The sequence below is a fragment of the Eupeodes corollae genome, chromosome 2, assembly GCF_945859685.1.
Source record: "Eupeodes corollae chromosome 2, idEupCoro1.1, whole genome shotgun sequence".
Taxonomy (NCBI): domain Eukaryota; kingdom Metazoa; phylum Arthropoda; class Insecta; order Diptera; family Syrphidae; genus Eupeodes; species Eupeodes corollae.
In genome coordinates, this window is record NC_079148.1 from 92,009,823 (window position 1) to 92,030,748 (window position 20,926).

The 20,926-nt window shown below is 33.2% G+C and overlaps 1 protein-coding gene across 2 annotated transcripts in view; it reads right to left on the reverse strand.

The window, feature by feature from the left end:
* Nucleotides 1–401: 401 nt before the first annotated feature.
* LOC129948578 (nuclear transcription factor Y subunit gamma) overlaps nucleotides 402–20,926 on the reverse strand; it is a 49,613-nt gene continuing 29,088 nt past the window's right edge. Inside the window, exons 6-7 of one of the 2 annotated variants that reach the window (XM_056059684.1) lie at nucleotides 9,883–9,962; nucleotides 402–9,803 (exon numbers count right to left, since the gene is read on the reverse strand). In XM_056059684.1, the coding sequence (XP_055915659.1) occupies nucleotides 9,745–9,803; nucleotides 9,883–9,962 (139 nt within the window). In that variant the 3' untranslated portion in view covers nucleotides 402–9,744. Of the gene's footprint in view, nucleotides 9,832–9,882; nucleotides 9,963–20,926 lie in introns of both variants that reach the window. The other variant, XM_056059685.1, reaches the window with a different exon arrangement.

Consider the following 20,926-nt stretch of genomic DNA (forward strand, 5'->3'; position numbering starts at 1 on the left):
GGCTTCTACCTTGCTTTCAGCTGGACGCACACCTTTGTCGCTGACAATGTGACCCAAGTTCTCCACTTCAGTTTTCATAAAATCACATTTTTGTAGGTTAACTCGCAAACCATTATCTGATAAACGTTTAAAAACGGCTTCCAAATTATGTAGGTGCTCTTGCATATTTTTTAAAATTACGCAAAATTTTGATACCCCTTTTGATAGTGTAGCTCAAAAAAAAATGTTCTCATATATCGACGGGACACCCTACTGGACATTTCCTAAAGAACAAACATAAAGGACGCAGAAGTCTCTTAAAACACCCTGTCCACTCAAGAATTTTTCAATATTCAATTCATTAGTTTATTCCTCGAGAATGAAAAAACAAATCATACTAATAAAATCAACTTGTTTAGGGTTCATAAAAACACCACTTGATTTATTGATTTATTATTTCTATTGACATGAATAAATATATTTTATAATTTTTTTTGACACTTGTTTATTTTGCGTTTATTCATTTTTGTTGCTATATAATATATATATATATATAATTTACATTGTTATATTATAATAATCGTATTGTAAAGTAGGAATTACATGTTAATCTTTTATTTGTTGCTGTTATTTTATTGTAAGTGTTGTTATTGCTATTTTATGCAAAGACAAACATTTTCAGTTTCATGATTTTTGTATTTCAATTTTTGTTATTTTGTTCTTGTGAATTGTCTATAATAATATCATCTATAATAATAATTAAACATAATGATGTATATAATATATAGGTTTACAAGTACTTGATTTTTTTTCTTCACTTGTTGCTCTTTATACATTAAACAAAAAGAAAAACTTAAAACATTTCTTTTACATAATACTACTGCTCATTTATAATGTTACAACCGAGAAACTAAAACAATACGGAGCGCTCAAATACAATGAGGGCTATAATAAATAAAAAGCCAACCAAAAACTTAAATACGCAAAAGCTTATCAATGCAAACAAATTAAATACTTAAAACAATAATCATTTCTTTAGATGTTAAACAGAAAAACAACAGCATGTTTTTAAATCATAGCAAATGGAAGATTTATGAAAGTGAATTACTGAAAAATGAAATAATTTTATTGCGCGAAAGTAGAGAAGCTGAAAACGACTTCATCTTCCGATCAGTCTAGTTTTTTACTTACAAAATTAAAAACAAAAAGAATTCTGTGATCTATATTTTGATGGCTTTACAAAATTTGCCACGAGTGCAAGATTTTCAATATGTAGCTCAGAACAGTTTACTTTAAAATAGGTGGGTGCTTTTGTTTTGAAAAAGATTAGACTTAGATTGTGTATGAAAGCGGAAGTTAAAATAAGTAATAAGCGTTTATTATTTTTGTTTAAAGACGAATAGTTATTCTATCCAAATAGTTAAAAGTAGCTACTTCAAAACCTTGCACACCTTATTCTCATAGATGAAAACATTTCGAAGATCCTATTTTGAAACAGACTGTTTCCGTAATAAGATTCATCTGAACTAAATCCCGTACTAGAAAAATTCCCACAGTTTTACACAAAATGAGATTTAATGTGATCCCTTTGCGACTGCCATTAGTTTTAAAGCTGATTTCCGATAAATTAAATTAAAGCAAAACATAAATAATATAAAACCAATTGGATTTATTAATACTTTATTGTTAATTTTAAAATGTTACATTTATCTGTGATGTGAATATGAATAAGTTGGAAGAGATTGTATTTATGTATGCATACTTTGGGGAGCTAATCAGTCTAAGAAACAAACAAATTTAAAAGATAAACAGTTATGTATACATATGTAGCTAATAAACAAATTTAAAATATATATATAATATTATATATAGCTACTCTAGAATAAAACAATAATTATAAAAGCTTATATTTATATTAAATAATCTTGAAATGATTAACTATTTAGCAAATATTAATTTTATTTAAATTGACAAAAGCTTAAGCAACAAAAATAAAATATAATAAGGCAACTATTAAATTTGAACTTTATTGTATTCTTAGTTTAAATGTGTGTATAACTATTTATGCTTCAATAATAATTTCAAGCTGAGTATAATAGAGATTTTAAATTATATCTTATAAAACCAACATAGATGTTGTGGAGTATTAACAAAAATGAGAATTATTCATTAATTCTGATAATATTTTGGTTTGATCAATGATTTTTTTAATTTTAAAATAAATGAAATTCGTATCATAAATCCGATTTTGACTATCAACAAATTAAAATAATAACAATGCAAAAATAATGAATCAAATTGACAATGAAGTCCACTGATGAAATCAGTCAAAAATGTTGGGCTTATAGAAAACAGTGGCGATTAGTCTTCATCTTAATTTTTCTTTTTTTTATTAACAGGCCTAATCTGCTGTTCAGTTCACAAAGCTAGTGCCTACGTGTCAAAATTGAACTAGCTTTGTGAATGCAAAACTACACTAGAAAGCTAGTCAATCTGAAACTGTCATATTATTGGCAAATATGTACATATATGTAAAATAAGAAACATTTTTAATTTGATAACTTTAAACTTATCTTTTGTGTTTTTAAATTCAATAAAATCAAATTTAAGACCCAATTTTATTTAAATACTGAACGATTTATTTCATTTTGAATTCATGTAGTTTACCGAGCAGATGATTGTGAAACGTCAAAATCATTTTCCACTAACTTTGTAGCCGAATTTTTTACACCACGTCGGAGGAGAAATTGCAATTACTTTAGTAGTTGGATTTAGCCAATCAGAATACCTTGACTACATAGCCACTAGCTTTGTGAATGCGAACATTATTCTGCTATTCACTCGAAGTGAATCTGTGTATGTCGGTAACGTCGGTAATACTGCGCGGTATTCTTTTATTCACGTGAAAGCATTCATTCTATGCAATTCAGATTCAGATAAAATACAGTGGATTTTTCATTTAATGTATAGTTTGTTAATTTTTGTAAGCAAAATGTAGTGAAAACTAATTTGTTGCTAAATTTAGAATATTTCTTTTATAAATAAAAGAATATTAACATTTTTAGAAGAAGGAAGACACTTTTCAACATTTCTCCGAAGCTCTCAGTTTGAGGATTCTCTTTTTCCTCAGCTTACAATTGGAATAAAAAGTCCAATACTGTTCATATTTAAATTAACACAAATTATTCTGTTTAGGTGGATTGATTAAACGTAATTTTTGTATGAATCAATACAATTTATCCAACATTCCCAAGATTTTTACATGAACATTTGTTTATTTGAATGTCAAATCGGTTTGAGATAATGTAGTTCACCCGATGGATAACAGAATGCAAAGGCAGTGTGAAAGGGAATCGAACGGGTGAATCGAATATGCGATCCACGTGAATAGCAGAATAGGGCTGTAAGTTACGAACGAATTCTTTATAGTTATCTATTCAAAAGTTTCATACAATTTTGTATTATCGAGGAGAAAAGCGTTCTTTTTAGATTGTGAATTGGATGAATATTTTATAATACAGAAAGAATTTGCATAAAACAATTGAAAATGAAAAATGAAACCAACTTCAAGGCACATTCCTAGCAAAAACCATCACAATAAAATGGGCCAACAAAAGTATGCCCAGGTTATGTATGGTTTTCATGGTTGCTATTTTTAGAGTTCAACACTCTCATTGACCAAAAGTTATGAAGAAAAAAACTTAATGAGCAGAATTTCTCAAAAAACCCTTTTCTGCCATCTGATTGATTCGTGGATGTGTTATCAAATTCTGAGATTATTATTATTAGATTATGTGTTTCGCATAGCTAACACTGCCAAAATTTTACTTTTCAAATTTTAAGAGGAATTTAATTTATTTAAATAGAAAAAAATACTTTATGAAAGTTTTAATGACTTTTTGAAACTTTTAATTACTCTATTCTTAAACTAGCCAATTGTGCAAATGGTTATCAAGAACAAAAAGCTCCAACAGGTGGGCAATAGAGCACAAATCACAATTGGTTAACTGGTGAAATGATGAAACTGCTTATAGTGTAGAAGTTACACTTTCAAGATGTGATATCAATTGAGAAAGGATTTTCTGACCCATTAAAACGGATAACTATAAAAATGAAGAAACTACTAAGAATTTTTATGTTAAAGCCTCGTACGCTGCTGATGCGGAATGAAATTTCCCTTACAAAAATGACATGACGAAATTATAAACGAAAAATTTCACTGTGCTTTTCGACGTTATGTGTCATTTTAATGGATTATGGATTTTTTCAACATTACATTTCTGAATTGGAAACTCAGGATGTTATTGGTGATGTGCAAGAAGTGATGAAGAGAAGCAGTGAACTTCAACTTCCAAAAAATAAGCCGAAGAAACAAAAATTGATTTCTCTTCGGAGGAAAAAAATAAACTGTCCTCGTTGGTCGAATCCAGTGAAGCTATTCGGAAGCTGGAGCATAGACTTCACAAAAACAATTCAGCCGTTGCGAGCCTCTGGAGTAAAATAACTGCAGAAATGAAAAAACCAGGTACTAACTGCTCAATAAAATGTTAATAAATAGAATTCCGTATGTGAGCTTTTTTTTGTATTCCAGTTGAAGATTGCGGGCAATGTGGCGTTCCTTACGTGATAGCATGCGCTACCACGGTCACAGACAGGAACAAGAGAAAGTCGGGTAGTGAGGCCGATCTTGGCGTTTCAGATTAAGGTGAGACATTACAGGAAGAATCCCAGGTGATAGGCTGGGAATTTAATTGTTTATGACAGCTGACAGAACTATCCACAAATATGTATTTTTCCGCTGTGGTTTTCGTTTTCATTTTGCTCTGCACTTGGAGACCGCAGATAAAATTCGTTTCACTTCAGCTGCGTACTAGGCTTAGGTATTAAATTTTGAATTATGATTTAAAAACATAATTCAAAAAACATAAACAAACTGTGAGCGTCAAAGGAAAGTGTACAGCATTGGACTGCATTTTTACAACATCAAGGGGATTCGATCTTTTAGAAAAATATTTATGTTATTTTTGAAAGTAGTTTATTTTAAATGAATTGCCATATAAAACTTAATAGAAAATAATAAAGTTGCAATCAGTTTTAAAGCGTCAAAAAAGTGTACAACTTGCCACTCATACTGTAAAATTTTTCGTTTATCAGGAAAACAACCGTTAAATCTATATTGTTTTCTTAACAGCTCATAACTAATTGATCAAAAGTGTTATTGAGTGCATTTCCATCCAAAGTAGCTTGTTGCTTAGATTCTTTTTTTTTTAATTACTTCAAAATAAAAGATCGACCCCATTCCGGACGGCCAAAAAGGCTATCCGTAAGTGATGAACGTGTTATTGTCAGGGAGGTGCGAAAAAATCCCGCGTCTAGTGCAGTTTAAATTGCCGAAAGCATTACCCAATCTTCTGGAGTCAACGTAATCAAAAGCACTATTCGACGGACCCTCCTTAGTAGCGGGCTACATGGAAGAGATCCTCGCAAAAGCCATACATTTCAGAAAAAAATAACAAGAAATATCAAAAAGAAAGTTCTTCATTCTGGGGAAATGTTTTCTTTAGTGACAAGAGCAAATTTGAGATTTTTGGTTCAAGAAAACGAACGAAAAAAAAGAATATGCACAAAAAAAAATTAATTCAACAATTAAGCACGGAGGCGGTTCAGTAATGGTCTGGGGATGTATGGCGTCATCTGGAGTTGGGAACCTCGTCTTTATTGACAATACGAGGTAGTTGCTAAGGTCCGACGTGTTTTTATGAGCTCGGACATTTTTGCTTGTTTAAACAATGTTTGACCAAAAAAACAATCGCATGAACATCGCGCAGGAGCTGTTAAATGACGTCAACGACGATCCAAGTTTGCTTGAACGTTAAGATGTCTAAACCAAAGCACAATCGTCCACCTGGAAGCATCCAACGTCACCAAGAGCGAAAAAAGCACGTTAAGTTCGATCAAATGTGAAGGTTTTGCTTATTGTTTTCTTCGATTATAAAGGCGTAATGCATCAAGACATCTTACCACGGTTAATAAGTAGTATTACCTTGAAGTTATGGACGTTTGCGTGAAAAATGCTGAGATTTATAGAAAAACAATTCATGGCTTTTGTACCACGATAACGCACTTGCTCACTCGTCGTTGCTTGTTCGTAATTTCTTCGCCAAAAACAATACCGTTGTCAAGCCCTAACCTCCATATTCACTAGATATGGCTCCGTGCGACTTTTTTCCTTTTTCCAAAGTTGAAGAGACCCATGAAATGAAGGTGTTTTTCCTCGATCGGAGAAATAAAGGCCGAATCGGTGAGAATACTCAAGGACATATTAAAAAGTGAATATCGAGAGTTATTCGAAGATTGGAAAATTGGATACAATTTGCCAAGTAGTGTTGCGAAATTGAGTTTAAGCACACATCGAAAATAGTCAAGGAATGGTACACCCAAGCAACTGGATCAAATTACGCAATCCTCAGACTTAAACCCTTCGAGCATTTGGGGGAGTATCTGGATAAGAAGATCCGAAAGAGGGACATTTCAAACAGAGACTTTAAGTCAATTCTAGTTGAAGAGTGGGAAAAAATCCCAACCAAATTGACAAGGAAGCTGGTAGAGTCAATGCCCAGACGCATTGATCCTGTTTTAAAGGCAAAAGGGAAGCAGACAAAGTACTAGTTTTAAGTTTTTTACTTTATGTGAATAATGTAAACTTTTTTGATGCTTTAAACATCTAGCACATGAGCTACGAACTGCGAACTGTGGATGTTCGCATAGTTTGACTTTTCTTTCACATGGGCTTTGTTTCTATTCGCAGACGGCGACGAATTGTCAAATTATAATTACCCTTGTCAACAATCAAAACAAGAGTGGTATCATTTTGAGGTTGAGTGTGGAACGCGAATAGAGCTTGACAGTTCGTAGCAACCACACTGCAATTCGTTACTACCAAACTGTTTTTACAAAATTTTCTTGTTTTAGAGAACAAAATGAAAATTTTATTATCCTAAAATTAGTGTCAATTGGTTTCCTATAATTTAAATGTGTTTTTGTTTGAAATTGGCTTTTTTAAATGTTTAAAATCACGTTTGTTCGTCCATTCGTTCATTCGTTGTCCGCTCTCATGTGCAAGGCCCTTTAAAACTGAAATATTTGTTTTTTTATTTGTTTACGTTATTAATTTCTGTTAAGTTTTATATGGCAATTCATGGAAAATAATTTATCTTAGAAAATAACAACAGTATTTTACTAAAAGTAAAGAACCCACTTGCTTTAACCGGGTTGCGAAAATGCAGTTAATAGTTGTACACTTTCCTTTGAAGCTCACAATATTTTAATAAAATTTGCATTGTTTATCCTAAGTTAATTAGATGGCTCAACATCTCGTAGAGACCCAGGGCGTAGTGTTTCTTTACAACTCTCAAATAGGGATGAAGGGACCTACAATTTATATGTCTAATCCAAAAGGCTAATTTAAGAAAGCACATTTCATGACATTAATTAATCCTGGAGGATTTTTCGATTCCTCGCAAGAGGCAGTACTCGTGAACAAAAACTTTAGGTGGCACAGGAAGAGAATTAACCGACCAACTAACCATCAAGCCAGGGGTACTACCAGAACGTCCCTTAAATCTCAGAGGCTTGTTAATTGAAATTACATTATTTTACAATATATATAAATATAGAATAATACAATTTCATATTATAAATCTTTTAACAATATTGCAAAAAAAAACTAACAAAACAAAAATAACCGTGCATAAAAAGTCCACACGCAAGAGACAACTTAAACATAAAGCATGAAATTAATTAATAAAAAATAAACTTTTGTCAATTTGTATAACAGCGTTTTGATATTATTGATGCTAAGTTATTTGAACGCTCCTTTAAATGATTGTAAAATAAAAATGTGTTTATGTAAAATTTAAATACTCAATATAAAAATTGTATCCTACTTAACAAACAATTTCTTTTCTTTTTTATATATTTAAAACAATACAACACAAGCAAATAAAGTGCAAGTAATAATACGGTTCTTCTAGTGCAGCAGTAAATGGATTGCATTTCTTTTTTTTGTTTTGTTTAAATAACTATACAATTTATTTTATATTCGTTTTAAAAACGAAATATTATAATCTCCATTGATATCTAAATATATTTAAATAAAATAATTAATGTTTACCTCTGTTTTTGCATTGCTGAATAAATGTGATGAATTATATAAGTCAAATTTAAATAATTATCTAAGGTTCAGAGGGCGATGGCAAATACAGTTTGAAGTTAATTATTAGGTACTAACAAAAATGAAATTATCCTATTTTTAACATAATGCAAATACAATCATTCTCAATTAATAAAATATAACATGCAAACTTTTAAAAATATTTAATACAAGACAAATATAATAAAAAAAAATTAAACAATTATAACTTGTTTAAGGATAGGTATTTATTTGTTGTACTTCAAGAATGTTGACTTGTTTTAGAAAATTGGTTTGCAAAACAAAAGAAAACATGAGTAGAATAATCTTTATTAAATTTAATGAACTAAAGAACAAATTGAATGGATCGCTGCTGTTAAATATAAACTATATATTGACTCAAGATTTTCAACGAAATTTTCATTTTATTTAATTCAACTATTAACTGTTTTTTGTGTTGTATTTTACGCACTTCCATATAGATTCATATAGATTTTGCTTCTAACTCAACCAAACAAATCTAGTTGTTTTTGTATTTATTTAATTTAAAGAAAATAGAGAATATTTTTTTTAGATTTGGTTAAATGAATAGCAAATTCAGATTTAGTATTACAAGCAATGTTGATGAATCCAATCCAATAAATAAATTGTTTTACGAGGTTTTTTGTGGATTTAATTTTGTGAAAACAATCATTTTCCAACCTTTTTCGGCATATTAGGGGTTTCAAAAAACGAAACCCATCCTTGTGCAAAATATAGATAGAATCCTGTCAAAGGTTTTTTGAACCCTTATATGCCAGAGACACAGTGAGTTTACGTTCTTGAAGGCACTCATTCACACAATATACTTTTCTTAAAAATCTCAGATATAGATGCATGCAAATTTGACATAATAATAAAACTTTATGCTTGTAAAAACTAAATAACATCACAAATAATACTCAGTGTTCAATCTTTTCAATTAAATATAATAAGACATTTTCTTTTCTTTTGTAAACGAAATTCCTTAAATGAGTTGATAGTCTTGAAAGTACATGTATTTCTTACAATGTAAGAAACAAAAGTTTAAACAAAATACCTATGCCTAAACAATTAAAACGATTTTGTATATAAATATACGAGTTATAAAAATGCCATTAAATGTTTTAATGTATATAAATTTAGAATAGTGATTGCGTTAGCGGTTAATCAACAATTTCATTATATTAAAAATAAAAATACTTTGCGCGCGCCTTATAGGCCTCTTTAACGATGGTGTCAATGTTAAATGTGTAATGTTGGATTTGATAATGATAGCGAGTGTGTTTTGTTATTATTATTATTATTGTTTATATAACTTACGTAATGTAAAATAAATATTTGTGTTTTTTTTTTGTCATTTTGCTCGTTTGATTTCTTACAATTTTATTTCATATAACTTACTATTAGCATTAATTTCAAAGACACAACAGTTTCTGGTCCAGTCCCAGGAAATACTTATTTTTTTTTTTATAATCGTGCAACAAAAATGGGCCACCCATACTTATTTAGCACACTGCAATCAATCAAATCAACTGTGTTATTGAAGTCAATTGTTAAGATGCTATACTTTCTCGGTGCGCCTGTTTTGATGCTTCGGTACTTTCTCTGTGCACTGTAAATAGTTTCAATTCATATTTTCACTTTTATTTAAAGCTTACAAGTTGATCAGATGGGAGTGTTGTGAGGTTTACCTGCAGCATGCATACGATTATATAGGTTTTTCTTCTTTTTCTTTAGAATAACATCTAAATTGTATCCATCTGCTGTAATTCTGTAAATAGAATTTAAACAATAAAAAGTTATATTTTAATTGTACCAAAACAAATAAGAAATTACGTATTATTTATTATATTAGGTAATATAATGCCACTATGTAATAATAGATCTTGATTTCGATTGGTAGGCAAAAGTTTTTCCCTGTAGGATGAACGGGGAATAGCGAAGATGACAAGGGGAGAAACATTAAATTCAAAGTAGACCGTAAGAGCTTAATTTGTATTCCTAAATCATATTTGTTGCTTAGACTAGAGTTCAATACAATACAATTACATGGATCAGGAACTTAATAACAAAACTATAGTGGTAGGTAAATTTGTCCCAGTTAAGTTTTTTAGAAAGAATGAGAAACCAATTTAGGCAACTTTGAAATCCCATCTACTCAAATATGCAATATAAATATTTTCGGAAAACTATTGTGAATAAACGTTTCTATGTTTCAAATGTTGCGTTTATGTGACAGATAATGGTCGCATTCACAAAGCTAGTGGCTACGTAGTCAAAATTCCACCAGCTTTGTCTTCTGTCAATCTGGAACTGCCATATTATTGACAAATTCAATATATAAAATAAGAAACATTTTTCATTTGATAACTTTAACTTATCTTATGTGTTTTTAAATTCAATCAAATCAAATTTTAGACAAAATTTGAATGATTAATATTTGTATTTAAATATTGAACGATTTATTTCAATTTGAATTCGTGTTACTTTACCGAGCGAAACGTCAAAATCATTCTCCACTAACTTTGTAGCCGAATTTTTTACACTACGTCGGAGGGGAGATTTCAACTACTTTTGTAGTTGGATTTAGCCAATCAGAATCCCTTGACTATTTAGCCACTAGCTTTGTGAACGCGACCAATGATGGTGATTTGAGAATAATTGCGGTCTATGTCGATGATTTCGTTTTGGCTGCTAAAAGCGAGGAATTCATTCAGCATATGAAGTCTTAAGGCCCAACTATAATAGGCATAAGCTAGCATATGCGCGCATAAGTAAATCTAAATCTGACATTTAGATACGTGAGCAAAATTGCATTATGGCTATGCAGTAATTTCGCAAACTTAAGTGAATTATCGTTGGGTTTTATGTTTGCTTATGCCTATTATAGTTGGGCCTTTAGCTTTAAAAAGAGTTTAAGGTCGTCGATAATAATGCCTTACATCATTTCCAAAGATTTAGAATTTGCCGTGATTTCACTGGCCTGATCACTGTTTGTTAAAATCAATTTATTTTGAATCTTCTTCAAAAAACTGGAATAGTGGAATGTAGACAAAACCAAACTCTGTTAGAACCTGAACAGCACTTTGAATGTCAAGATTAATATTGTAACCGATCGAACACAGAGCAGTATCAGTCCATCATCGGGTAATGACTTAATGTCAATTTCAACTAGGCAGTCATAATTCATTCAGTCGGTAAATTGGCTCGTTTTAATTTGGACCCACTTGAAGAACACTTCACAGCAGCCAAATATTTATTGAGGTACTTCAACTGAACTAATTACAAATTGTATTATTTTCCTACAGGGAAACAACTTGAAGGGTTTGTTGATGCCGACTGGGCTGGAGACATTTTAGACCGAAATTCGTACACTGGTGTTGTGTTCCGGTTTGGTAGTGCTGGGAGCCCAAGAAACAACCAACTGCGGCATTAAGCCACATGGCCCTATCCGGATCAGCAAAAGAAGCTGTTTATCTGAAAAGATTGGTTTATGAGCTTGGAGGCAACGACTTTGCAAAATCTCATATAACTTTGAATGGCGACAACCTTAGTGCTCAACAGCTGGTAAAAAACCCCGTTCACCACCCACGAAGCAAGTACATTGACATAAAATATTATCATATAAGGAAGGTGCACAGTAATGGTGCTATTAATTTAAACAACAGAGTCCGGCAAAAAAACCTCCCGTATTTTTAGACGTTTATATATAAAGCTATTTATAGATAAAATGGTATACCGGGTATAGATAGATAGAGGTCTACGTGCCATTTTTAGTAATCATAATGGTGTGTCACGGTGAGCATCGCGCATTTGTCGTAGAGGTATATATCCGTATTTTTTCAAACAAAGTTGGCAAAAAGATACATTTAATGCGGATCGCTACTGTCACATGATTGAGACCTTCCTCCAACCAAACTTAAATCAGTTTACTAGGAACCACAAAGAAGTCTGGTTCCAACAAGATGGAGCCACAGCACACACTTTACGGCGGTAATTTTTTAAATATGGTAAACGGTAAACGAATTTAATAATATTGTTTAAACGTGTTTCTAATTCGCGTTGAGGGAGTGTTAGGCAACTATTGTTAATTAATTTGTCTGTGAGCACATACTCATCAATTTCAATTCCTGAAATATCGAATTTTAAAAGACATTACTAGCTGACTCACTTAATTATTTTTAAAATTGTTATAAAATTAATTTATAATTTGTATTGTAAAATTGTTTAATTTACTAAAGTTATATAACAATATTGTTATTGTCTTTCATTAAAGCTTCAGATTGTTGTAAATAAATTATCATATGTAGATTTGAATGAATAAATAAATTATAAAAATTTGTATTGCGGTAGGAATTAGAGTGCAAAAAAACAGAATAAATATAAAGTGAAGAAGTATATAAGTATCCATAACAATCGCTCCAGATCAAAGTGTAATTTTAAAATTTTTCACAACTATTAAAAGGGTTGGGGTCGAAATACTGTATTTAAAATACGTATCTCAAAATACTGTATGTATAAAATACTGCATGATCAAAATGCTTTATCTCAAAATTCTGTATTTCAAAATGCTGTAAAGAAGGCTAAAAAATAAAAATTGTTTTGACAATGTAAAAATGTGCCTTAAGTCTCTGGTAGCTAGTGCTGTAAATGCTTACATTATAATGTAAATTTATTTCATATTTTAATAAATAATAATTTATTATTATTATTAATATTTATTAACAAGCAATTAAAATTACAAGCTAATATAAAATTTAACAAGCCTAGCTGCAGAGACTATTGGCTTATTTGCTTGAAAGTTCAAGTTACAATTTTTGCTTTTTTGAGAAACTCAGTAATATTATTTATATTTGTTAAGCTGGGATTTTTGAGGATTTCATATACGGGAATATTTTTGAAAATTTTTTTAATTATGGGCTGCGTCAACAGACAATGCACCAAAATATGTTTTAGATCAAGGTGGGTGTTGCAAGTGGAGCAGGTTGGAGGGTCGTTTTTGTTGAGGAGGTGTTGGTGGGAAGCAGTAGTGTGTCCAAGTCGAAGTCTAGTGAAGTTGGTTATTTTTTGTTTCGAACAGTTTGTAGGGTAAATCGGCGTAGATTTTAAGGGGTTTATATCCTTGTAGTGATGATGATATAGGCTCCAGTCGTGACTACTTTTTGCAGAAGATATCTTTCCGGTATGCTTGAGGAGATCGGATTTGGTGAAAATGTTGAAGGTGAGTACAGGTGCGTTTTTGGCTGAGTTCGCTGCACTGTCGGCATATTCGTTTCCAAGTATTCCAACATGGCCTGGAGTCCACATTAGTTTAATGTTTTTCAATTTTATGAGTTGATATCTGATTACTGATATGATTTCGGTGTTGTTGTTTGCGTTGTGAATTGCATTGATTACTGAAATGCTGTCGGAGCATATAATGCATTTTTCAGAGAGATTGGCTGCAGCTTTAGTAGCTTGAAGTATCGCAAATGCTTCAGCTGTAAAGACGGAGGCAAAATCTGGGAGAATACCAATGCTTATGGTTGATCCGTTTTCATCAGTCACCGCATAAGATGTGGTGTCCGGAGTTTTAGAGCCATCGGTGAAGATAAATCTCCATCCGTCAGATCTAAAGTCAGAGGCGATACATGAAAAAAGTTGGCGATAAGTGCTGTTTGCTGTTTTTAGTTTTTTATATTTGGTTAGATCCAATATCAGCGATTCAGGATTGATGAACCATGGCGGGTAGCGTGGGGATGTGAGTCGTTCTCTTTTGGTTGGCAGGTTGTTACGCCTTGATTCTTTAAGAATTGTACCGATGGCGGATGGAATACGTTTAGTTAGTTTTTGATTCAATGTTTTTTTGATGTCGCTGTCGATGATGGAGTTCTTGGAGAATACTAGTTTTGCGAGCATTCTTAAAGTTAGTGTATCTCTTCGTACTTCGATGCTGGGGAGGCCTGCTTCAGTTAGGATATTTTTTATTGGAGTTGTTGGAAAGGCGTTTATGCTTCTTCTCGCTGCTGTGTGGTAGATGGGTTTGATGATGTTTAAAACATACTTTGGGCAGTGACCATATATAACCAGCCCATAATCAATTTTACTTAGAACTAAAGTTTTGGTAATGTATGAGAGGGTGTTAATATGTACATTGCTTTTATATGTTGCTAAATATCTTATTATGTTAGTTCGTGCAGCTAGGGATTTCTTAAGCTCTAAACAATGTTCTTTCCAAGAATATTTACAGTTAAATATTAAACCTAAAATACTTAAGTTACTAACATTATTTATCATAGTGCTGTTTATGTTAAGGTTGGGTTGTTGACAATTTTGTTTGCGACATACATGAAGCAGTTTACATTTTTCAATTGAAAGTTTTGCACCTGATTTTGTTGACCATTCAATTATATCTTCTAATGCGATTTGAAATAAAGATTTACATTTATTTAGGTCATTAATTTTGCATAAAATATAAATATCATCTGCATAGCTGCAATGATCCAAAAGTTGGTACTTAATTAGTATTGCGTTAATATCATCGAATGCAATAATAAACAGTATTACCGAGAGAGGTGATCCCTGGGGAATACCGTTATGAAGTGGGTAGCTGGAAGAGTAGACGTTATTGGTTTTTACCACAAATTTTCTATTTGTTAAAAATGATTTTATGTATCCGTATATTCTGCTTCCAACACCCCACTTTATGAGCTTATTTAATATAATATGAGGACCTATACGATCGAAAGCTTTTTCGAAGTCAAGAGAGAGTATGGAAATATGTTTTTTGGTTGAAAGAGCATTTGAAATGGCATGGTCGATGTGAAGCAAGGCGTCAATGCAACCTCTTTGAGCCTTAAACGCAACTTGATTGAGGCTAATAAGATTGTTCGTTTCAGCGAACCACAACAAACGTTTTGAAATTATCTTTTCCATTATTTTGGACAGACATGGGATAAGCGAGATAGGGCGGTAACCTTCAATTTTATTTTTATCTTTTTTGGGTTTTGGAATAGGAATGACTGTTGCAGATTTCCAGGATTGAGGGATTTCATGGTTGCTGAGGATTCTGTTGTAGAGGGCTATGATTCTGTGTTTGATTTCGATGGGTAGGTTTTTTAGCATTGGGTAGGAGATCCTGTCTCTGCTTGGAGTCTTTCCCTTTACTTTATTGAGGCAGCTTTCAAATTCAATGAAAGTTATAGGGTCTTCAATTTTCTGGGCAGTTGTGTTAGCTGGTTGTAGTGTTTGAGAGAAATGTAAGGCGTTTGTTTTTTCTACTAAGAATTGGTCAGAAAAGTTTATATTTTCTGAGGCGTTTGACCAATTTTGGGCAAAAAGGTTTGCAATGCTTACTGGATCTATGATAGTATTGTTGTTGCTGTCTATATTATTTATAGAAAGTGGGGTAAAGTCACCGGTGAGGAGACGGATATTTTGCCATATTTTTGCAGTGGGGGTGTTCGGGTTGATTTTGGATGTCATTTCTATAAAACTGTTGGCTTTGCTTATTTTTAGTAGCCGTCTAAATTTTGCATTTGACTTTTTGTAGACTATCAAGTTTTGAGTTGATAGGTTTTTTTGAAAATTTTTTAATGCTATCATTTTTTCTTTGCGCAATGTTGACAATTCGGGGTTCCACCATGCTACTACCTCTTTACGCTTCGTATTTGGAATAGTCTGAGGGATGGAGAGGTTGGCGGCAGTTCTAATACCTTTCAGCAATATAGCAGCTTCCTTGTTGTTGTTGTAGGACATATTTATGTTGGATAATAGTTCAGAGGTTTTTTTCTTGAAAAGTGGCCAGTTGGCTTGGTCGGTTTTAAACTGTATGTTTTTTGCGGTTGGTATTGTCGTTCGTCCTATATTAACAGTCGTAAGGATAGGGAAATGGTCGCTGTTATGTAAGTCGTCTAAGGTTTCCCAATTTGTTTTTGGAAGAAGTTCTGCTGAGCAACAAGTTACATCAACGTGCGTAAATGTGTTGTGGGTTGAAAGATGAGTGGGGGATCCATCGTTTAATATACAACAATTACTGCCAGTGAAAACATTTTCGATTAGTTCGCCCTTTTTGTTTGTTTTTGGGGATCCCCAAAGAGTATTCCAGGCGTTAAAGTCACCGCCGAGGATAAATGGCGTTTTTATTTGACTAATAATGTTGAGCAGCTCGTTACTGGTGAATGATTCTTTAGGAGCTAGGTATAAGTTTATGTATGTGAATTTAATTTTGTGTTGTATTTCGACGGCTAGTGCTTGCAAATTTGAATTTAGAGATAAGGTTTTGTGTGAAATATTTTTTTTAATAAGTAGGGCGATGCCTTGTTTGGCACTATTATTAATGGGTAAGTTGTGGAAGTAAGCGTTATACGCTTTAGGAGGGGTCAGATTTTTAGCGAAGGGGCAATGAGTTTCTTGAAGGGCGATTATGGACGGGTTGTGTTTCTTTATTATAACCTTAAGCTCATCGAAATTATTTGTAAATCCATTCATGTTCCATTGAAGAATGGTGAGAGCTTTGTTAAAGTTTTGTAAGTTCCAAGAACTTGTTTTACCTTTGGTAAAAGAAGACTGGTTTATGTTACGAAAAGGTTTTTTGTTTGTGTTGGAAGTTTTTTGTTGGAAATTATGAGGGTTGGTAAAATTATGTTGTTCGGGGTTCTGACTCCGCGGACCGGATGCTGAATCATGCAGGCTCTGATTGGAGCCTGTCCGATTCAGTTCCCGAGCCGCAGAGTCAGTGGTTGCGTTGGAATTTTTATTATTGCATTTCAGCATCATCGCTATCAATATTGTTTACAAAATAATCATTACTATGAATAAGTTTTTGAGTAACTGTTGATAAAGGTGATTGAGTGAGAGATGAATTTGAGTGGTTGTAGGTATGTGTGTTATGAGAGGATTGTGTGTTGATGTTGGCAGTTGAATTTGAGGGGATTTGTGAGTTATTTAAAATACTTTGAGCTGGTTGTGAGGAAGTGTTAGAATTGGATGATGAGTTTGGTGTGGAGTAGGTATAAGAAGTGTTTGATGGAGTGGTATTTTCATGTTGGGGTTTAATTATTTGTGATCGAGTAGGAGTGGGAGATTTTGGTTGCGTCCGTGTGTTAGTACTTAATGTCTTGGATGTGTTGTGATTTGAAGCGTTAGTGTGGTTTGTTGTTGTTTTTGAATTTGATGATGTAGAATTAGAGTGGGTTGATGGTGGTGTGATGGCCTGTGATAAGCCTGGTAGTGAGGCTGGGGGGGTATGTGAATCGTTAGAAGTAGTAGGTAAGTGTGATGTTTTTTTTGCTGTTTCAGCGAAGGTATCGTGGAGGGGGGGCGTTTGATTTACATTTTGTTGGTTATGCATACGTTTAGCTTCCTTCATCGTGCATTTATTCAACGTTTTTATGGTGAGAATTTCTTTTGCTTGTTTGTAGGCTGGACAGGTTTTTGATGATGAAGAGTGGGATAGCGAGCAATTAGCGCACATTGTGCGGGTGCATGGGTCAGGCGTGTGGGGGGGAAGGGAGCAAGAGTCGCATTTCGTACTACCGTTGCAGCGTTTCAGAGTGTGTCCAAGCAGTTGGCAATTGCGACATCGCATAGGGTTTGGGATATATTCTGTCAATTTGGCAGTGTAGAAACCAATAGCGACTTCACTAGGAATTTGATAAAGGTCAAACGTAAAGAGCATAAGACCTGTTGGCTTTTGCTTCCCGTCTTCCCCTTTCTTTAAAAATTTATAAACGTCTTTGACACCTTGGGATTTCATTTCGCTTACAATTTCTGATTCGTCGACATTGATGAGACAGGGAGCATAGCAGATACCTTTTGATTGATTGAGTTGTTCATGTAATTTAACCGTAATGGGGCAGAAACCGGCAAGATTTTTAGTACGAAGGAAGTTGTCGGCTATTTTTTGCGATTTTACAAATATTAATAAACTGCCGTCACGAAGTTGGCTTACACTATCGTAGTCTTTGCTTATACCATCGATTGCTTTTTTTAAAAGAAAAGGGCTCAATGAGGTAATGGGTTTTTCACTGTTTGTTGAAGTTATAACAACGAATCGGGGGTTTTTGGCACTGGAGATGGATGGGAGTTCGGGGAATGCATTTAGGGATGTGTTGTTGACTTTGTATCTTTTTTTTGGTTGGATGTCGAGGTCACAATCAGGATCAAGGGTCCCGAAGCGACCTCCGATGTTTTTAGGCCTGCCGGCCATGGGCTTAGTGAAGTAAGATCTATGTGTTGGTGTGAGGTGTGTATGCGAAGAGAGAAGTGGTAGAAAGAGAAGTTTAATAGTGATGTACGGTTTGAAAAGAGAAACCGGTTTACGCACTTGGCGGTACGACTAAATCACGACAGCTTGTGGAACGATGTTATCGGTTTGAGAGCTAGTCGGTGAATTGAAAACAAAATATTTTTTTTTTAAGAAAACATCATTATAATTTCTCATTAGCATAATGTTCTAATATACTGCCTTCAACAATAACATTTATGTACCTATTTTAATTTATAAGTCTCTAAAATAATAAAAAAAAAATAATATAAATGGTATCCTCTTTTTATTTCTCATTTTTTCTTCTTAGTTATTTATATCTCTCTCATATTTGTACATGAATTGTTTCTAACACAATCAACAATTGCATAAACAATTGCACCAAACTAACAGATCTGTTGAAACTTTCAGTATTAAAATAATAATAATAATACACATTTTGAGACACAGTATTTTAAATATACAATCTTTTGAAATACAGAATATTAGCCATTCAGAAAAGGATTGAAACACAACAATAAAATGGCAATGGGAAACAAGACGGAGCCACTAGAAGACATAAGGTAAAATTTTCAAGAGAAGAAAATGTTCTAATTTATGAAATTAATGTTTTTGTTAATGCTTCCTACTTAAATAAATAAATAAATTAGGTGGCGCAACAGTCCTTTAAAAACTAGGGCCTAGTGACTTAAAACTCTCAACCATTCTTGTATGCGAGCGAAGGGGACCTTTAGTTTATTTGGCATGTACTTTTCAATGACAAGAGTAAATATTCGACTAGTTTGTGATTTTTTGAACCTATAGGACAAATAAACCACGTCGACACAAACCAGGGTTTTTATAAACGTATACAAAAATAATATATTAAGCAACTATGGGTGGGTGGGGTGTCCATTTGAGAGTAAACGTGCTGCGAGTCGCTCTCAAGCTGCTCTCGAGAGCGATCTCGTAAGTGGACATAGTCTGGAGAGTAGCTCGCGGAGAGTTGAATAATTACTCTCGACTCGCAAGTGGGCACATGTGTTTACCATTATCCCAGATAAGCTAGCGGAATACCAACACAGTTCGTATTTTGCGAGTAGCTGTCGTATAAAAAATGATTTTAACTCCAAAAGAATTTTGTGCAACGAAGAACAACTTTTTTAACATCTGGTAAAATTTTGAGAAAAATCAAATTGACAGTTTTAAAAAAAAACAAAAACTTAAAAGTAAAAATTAATTTCCGACACAAATATCTTTTTAAAAATTTAAGATTATGGCTTCTAACTAATTTTACTTATAAGAAATATTCAGCCCAATTCTAAATGACAATTCCCGGGGAAACATTTTCCTTTTCTCTTCTCTCATATTCTAAACGAAAAATTCCCCGGAATTTTGTTCCTTTTCTTTTTTCCGTTTCGACCCTAAACTAAACTGGAAACTAAATATGGAAGTACGGGTTAAGAAGGCCTGTGTTGCTTTCTACGCCTGCAGCCAAACTTTCGGCAAAAAGTGGGGACTTCCTTCTTAACATATGGGTCGATTGTGTGGTGGCCTGCTCTTAGCAAATCCTATAATATTGATAAGCTAAAGAAGTTTCAGAGAACAGCTTCCGTGAGCACCACAGGGGCCATGCGTACTTGCCCAACGGACGCCTTAAATGTTATTTTGGATCTTCTACCAATCGACCTTTTTATTAAATACATAGTTTCCTGCAGCGCTATTAGGCTGAAGGAATCAAACAGTTGGTTGTAAAAATCTTATAGTCACAGCAACACAACGAAATTGATTTCCTCAGATATTATCTCGGTAGACACTGACTACTGCAGTCCTACTTTGAGCTTTAGTAAGGGTTTTAAGGTTATTTTCCCATCCAGAGAAGATTGGGAGGATGACATCGTGTCGATAGGTTTCGACACAACCATCTTTACTGACGGCTCAAAGATGGAGTGCGGAGTTGGTTCTGGGATCTTTCCCTAAATGTAGCTAAATCCTTTAGGCTTCCTGACTTTGCTAGCGTTTTTTAGGCTGAACTGCTGGCAATAAGGGAGGCATGTAAGATACTTAAGCAAATTCCTTACTTCTTCGGGGGAAGTAAAGAATTCTTACGAAACGTTGGGTAAAAGAATGGAATAAAGTTTTTTATTTATTCGCATTCCAAAAACAAAAAGACCAAAAGAGCCTAATAAAACATAATATAAATGTTAATGTTAAAACAAGTGCCAGCTTTAAATTCTCTTGAGTTTGATGGAAGTTCACCGCGATATTGCTTGTGGCTTCCAGGAAGGAAGCAAGGAGGAGTTGTTATTGTTTTGGCATACGGCTAAAAATACTTTAAATTCATCTGGTACACCAAGCAAAAACATATCAGAATGGAAAAAGGTAAATTTTTTAAACAAAAGTTCAATTATTATTATTAAGAAGTGTGTGTTATTATTTTAGGTGTGGAGTGTTAGGGCTAAGACTGGCAATGGGCCAAACAGAGAACAAAAAAACAGGCTGTCTACGAC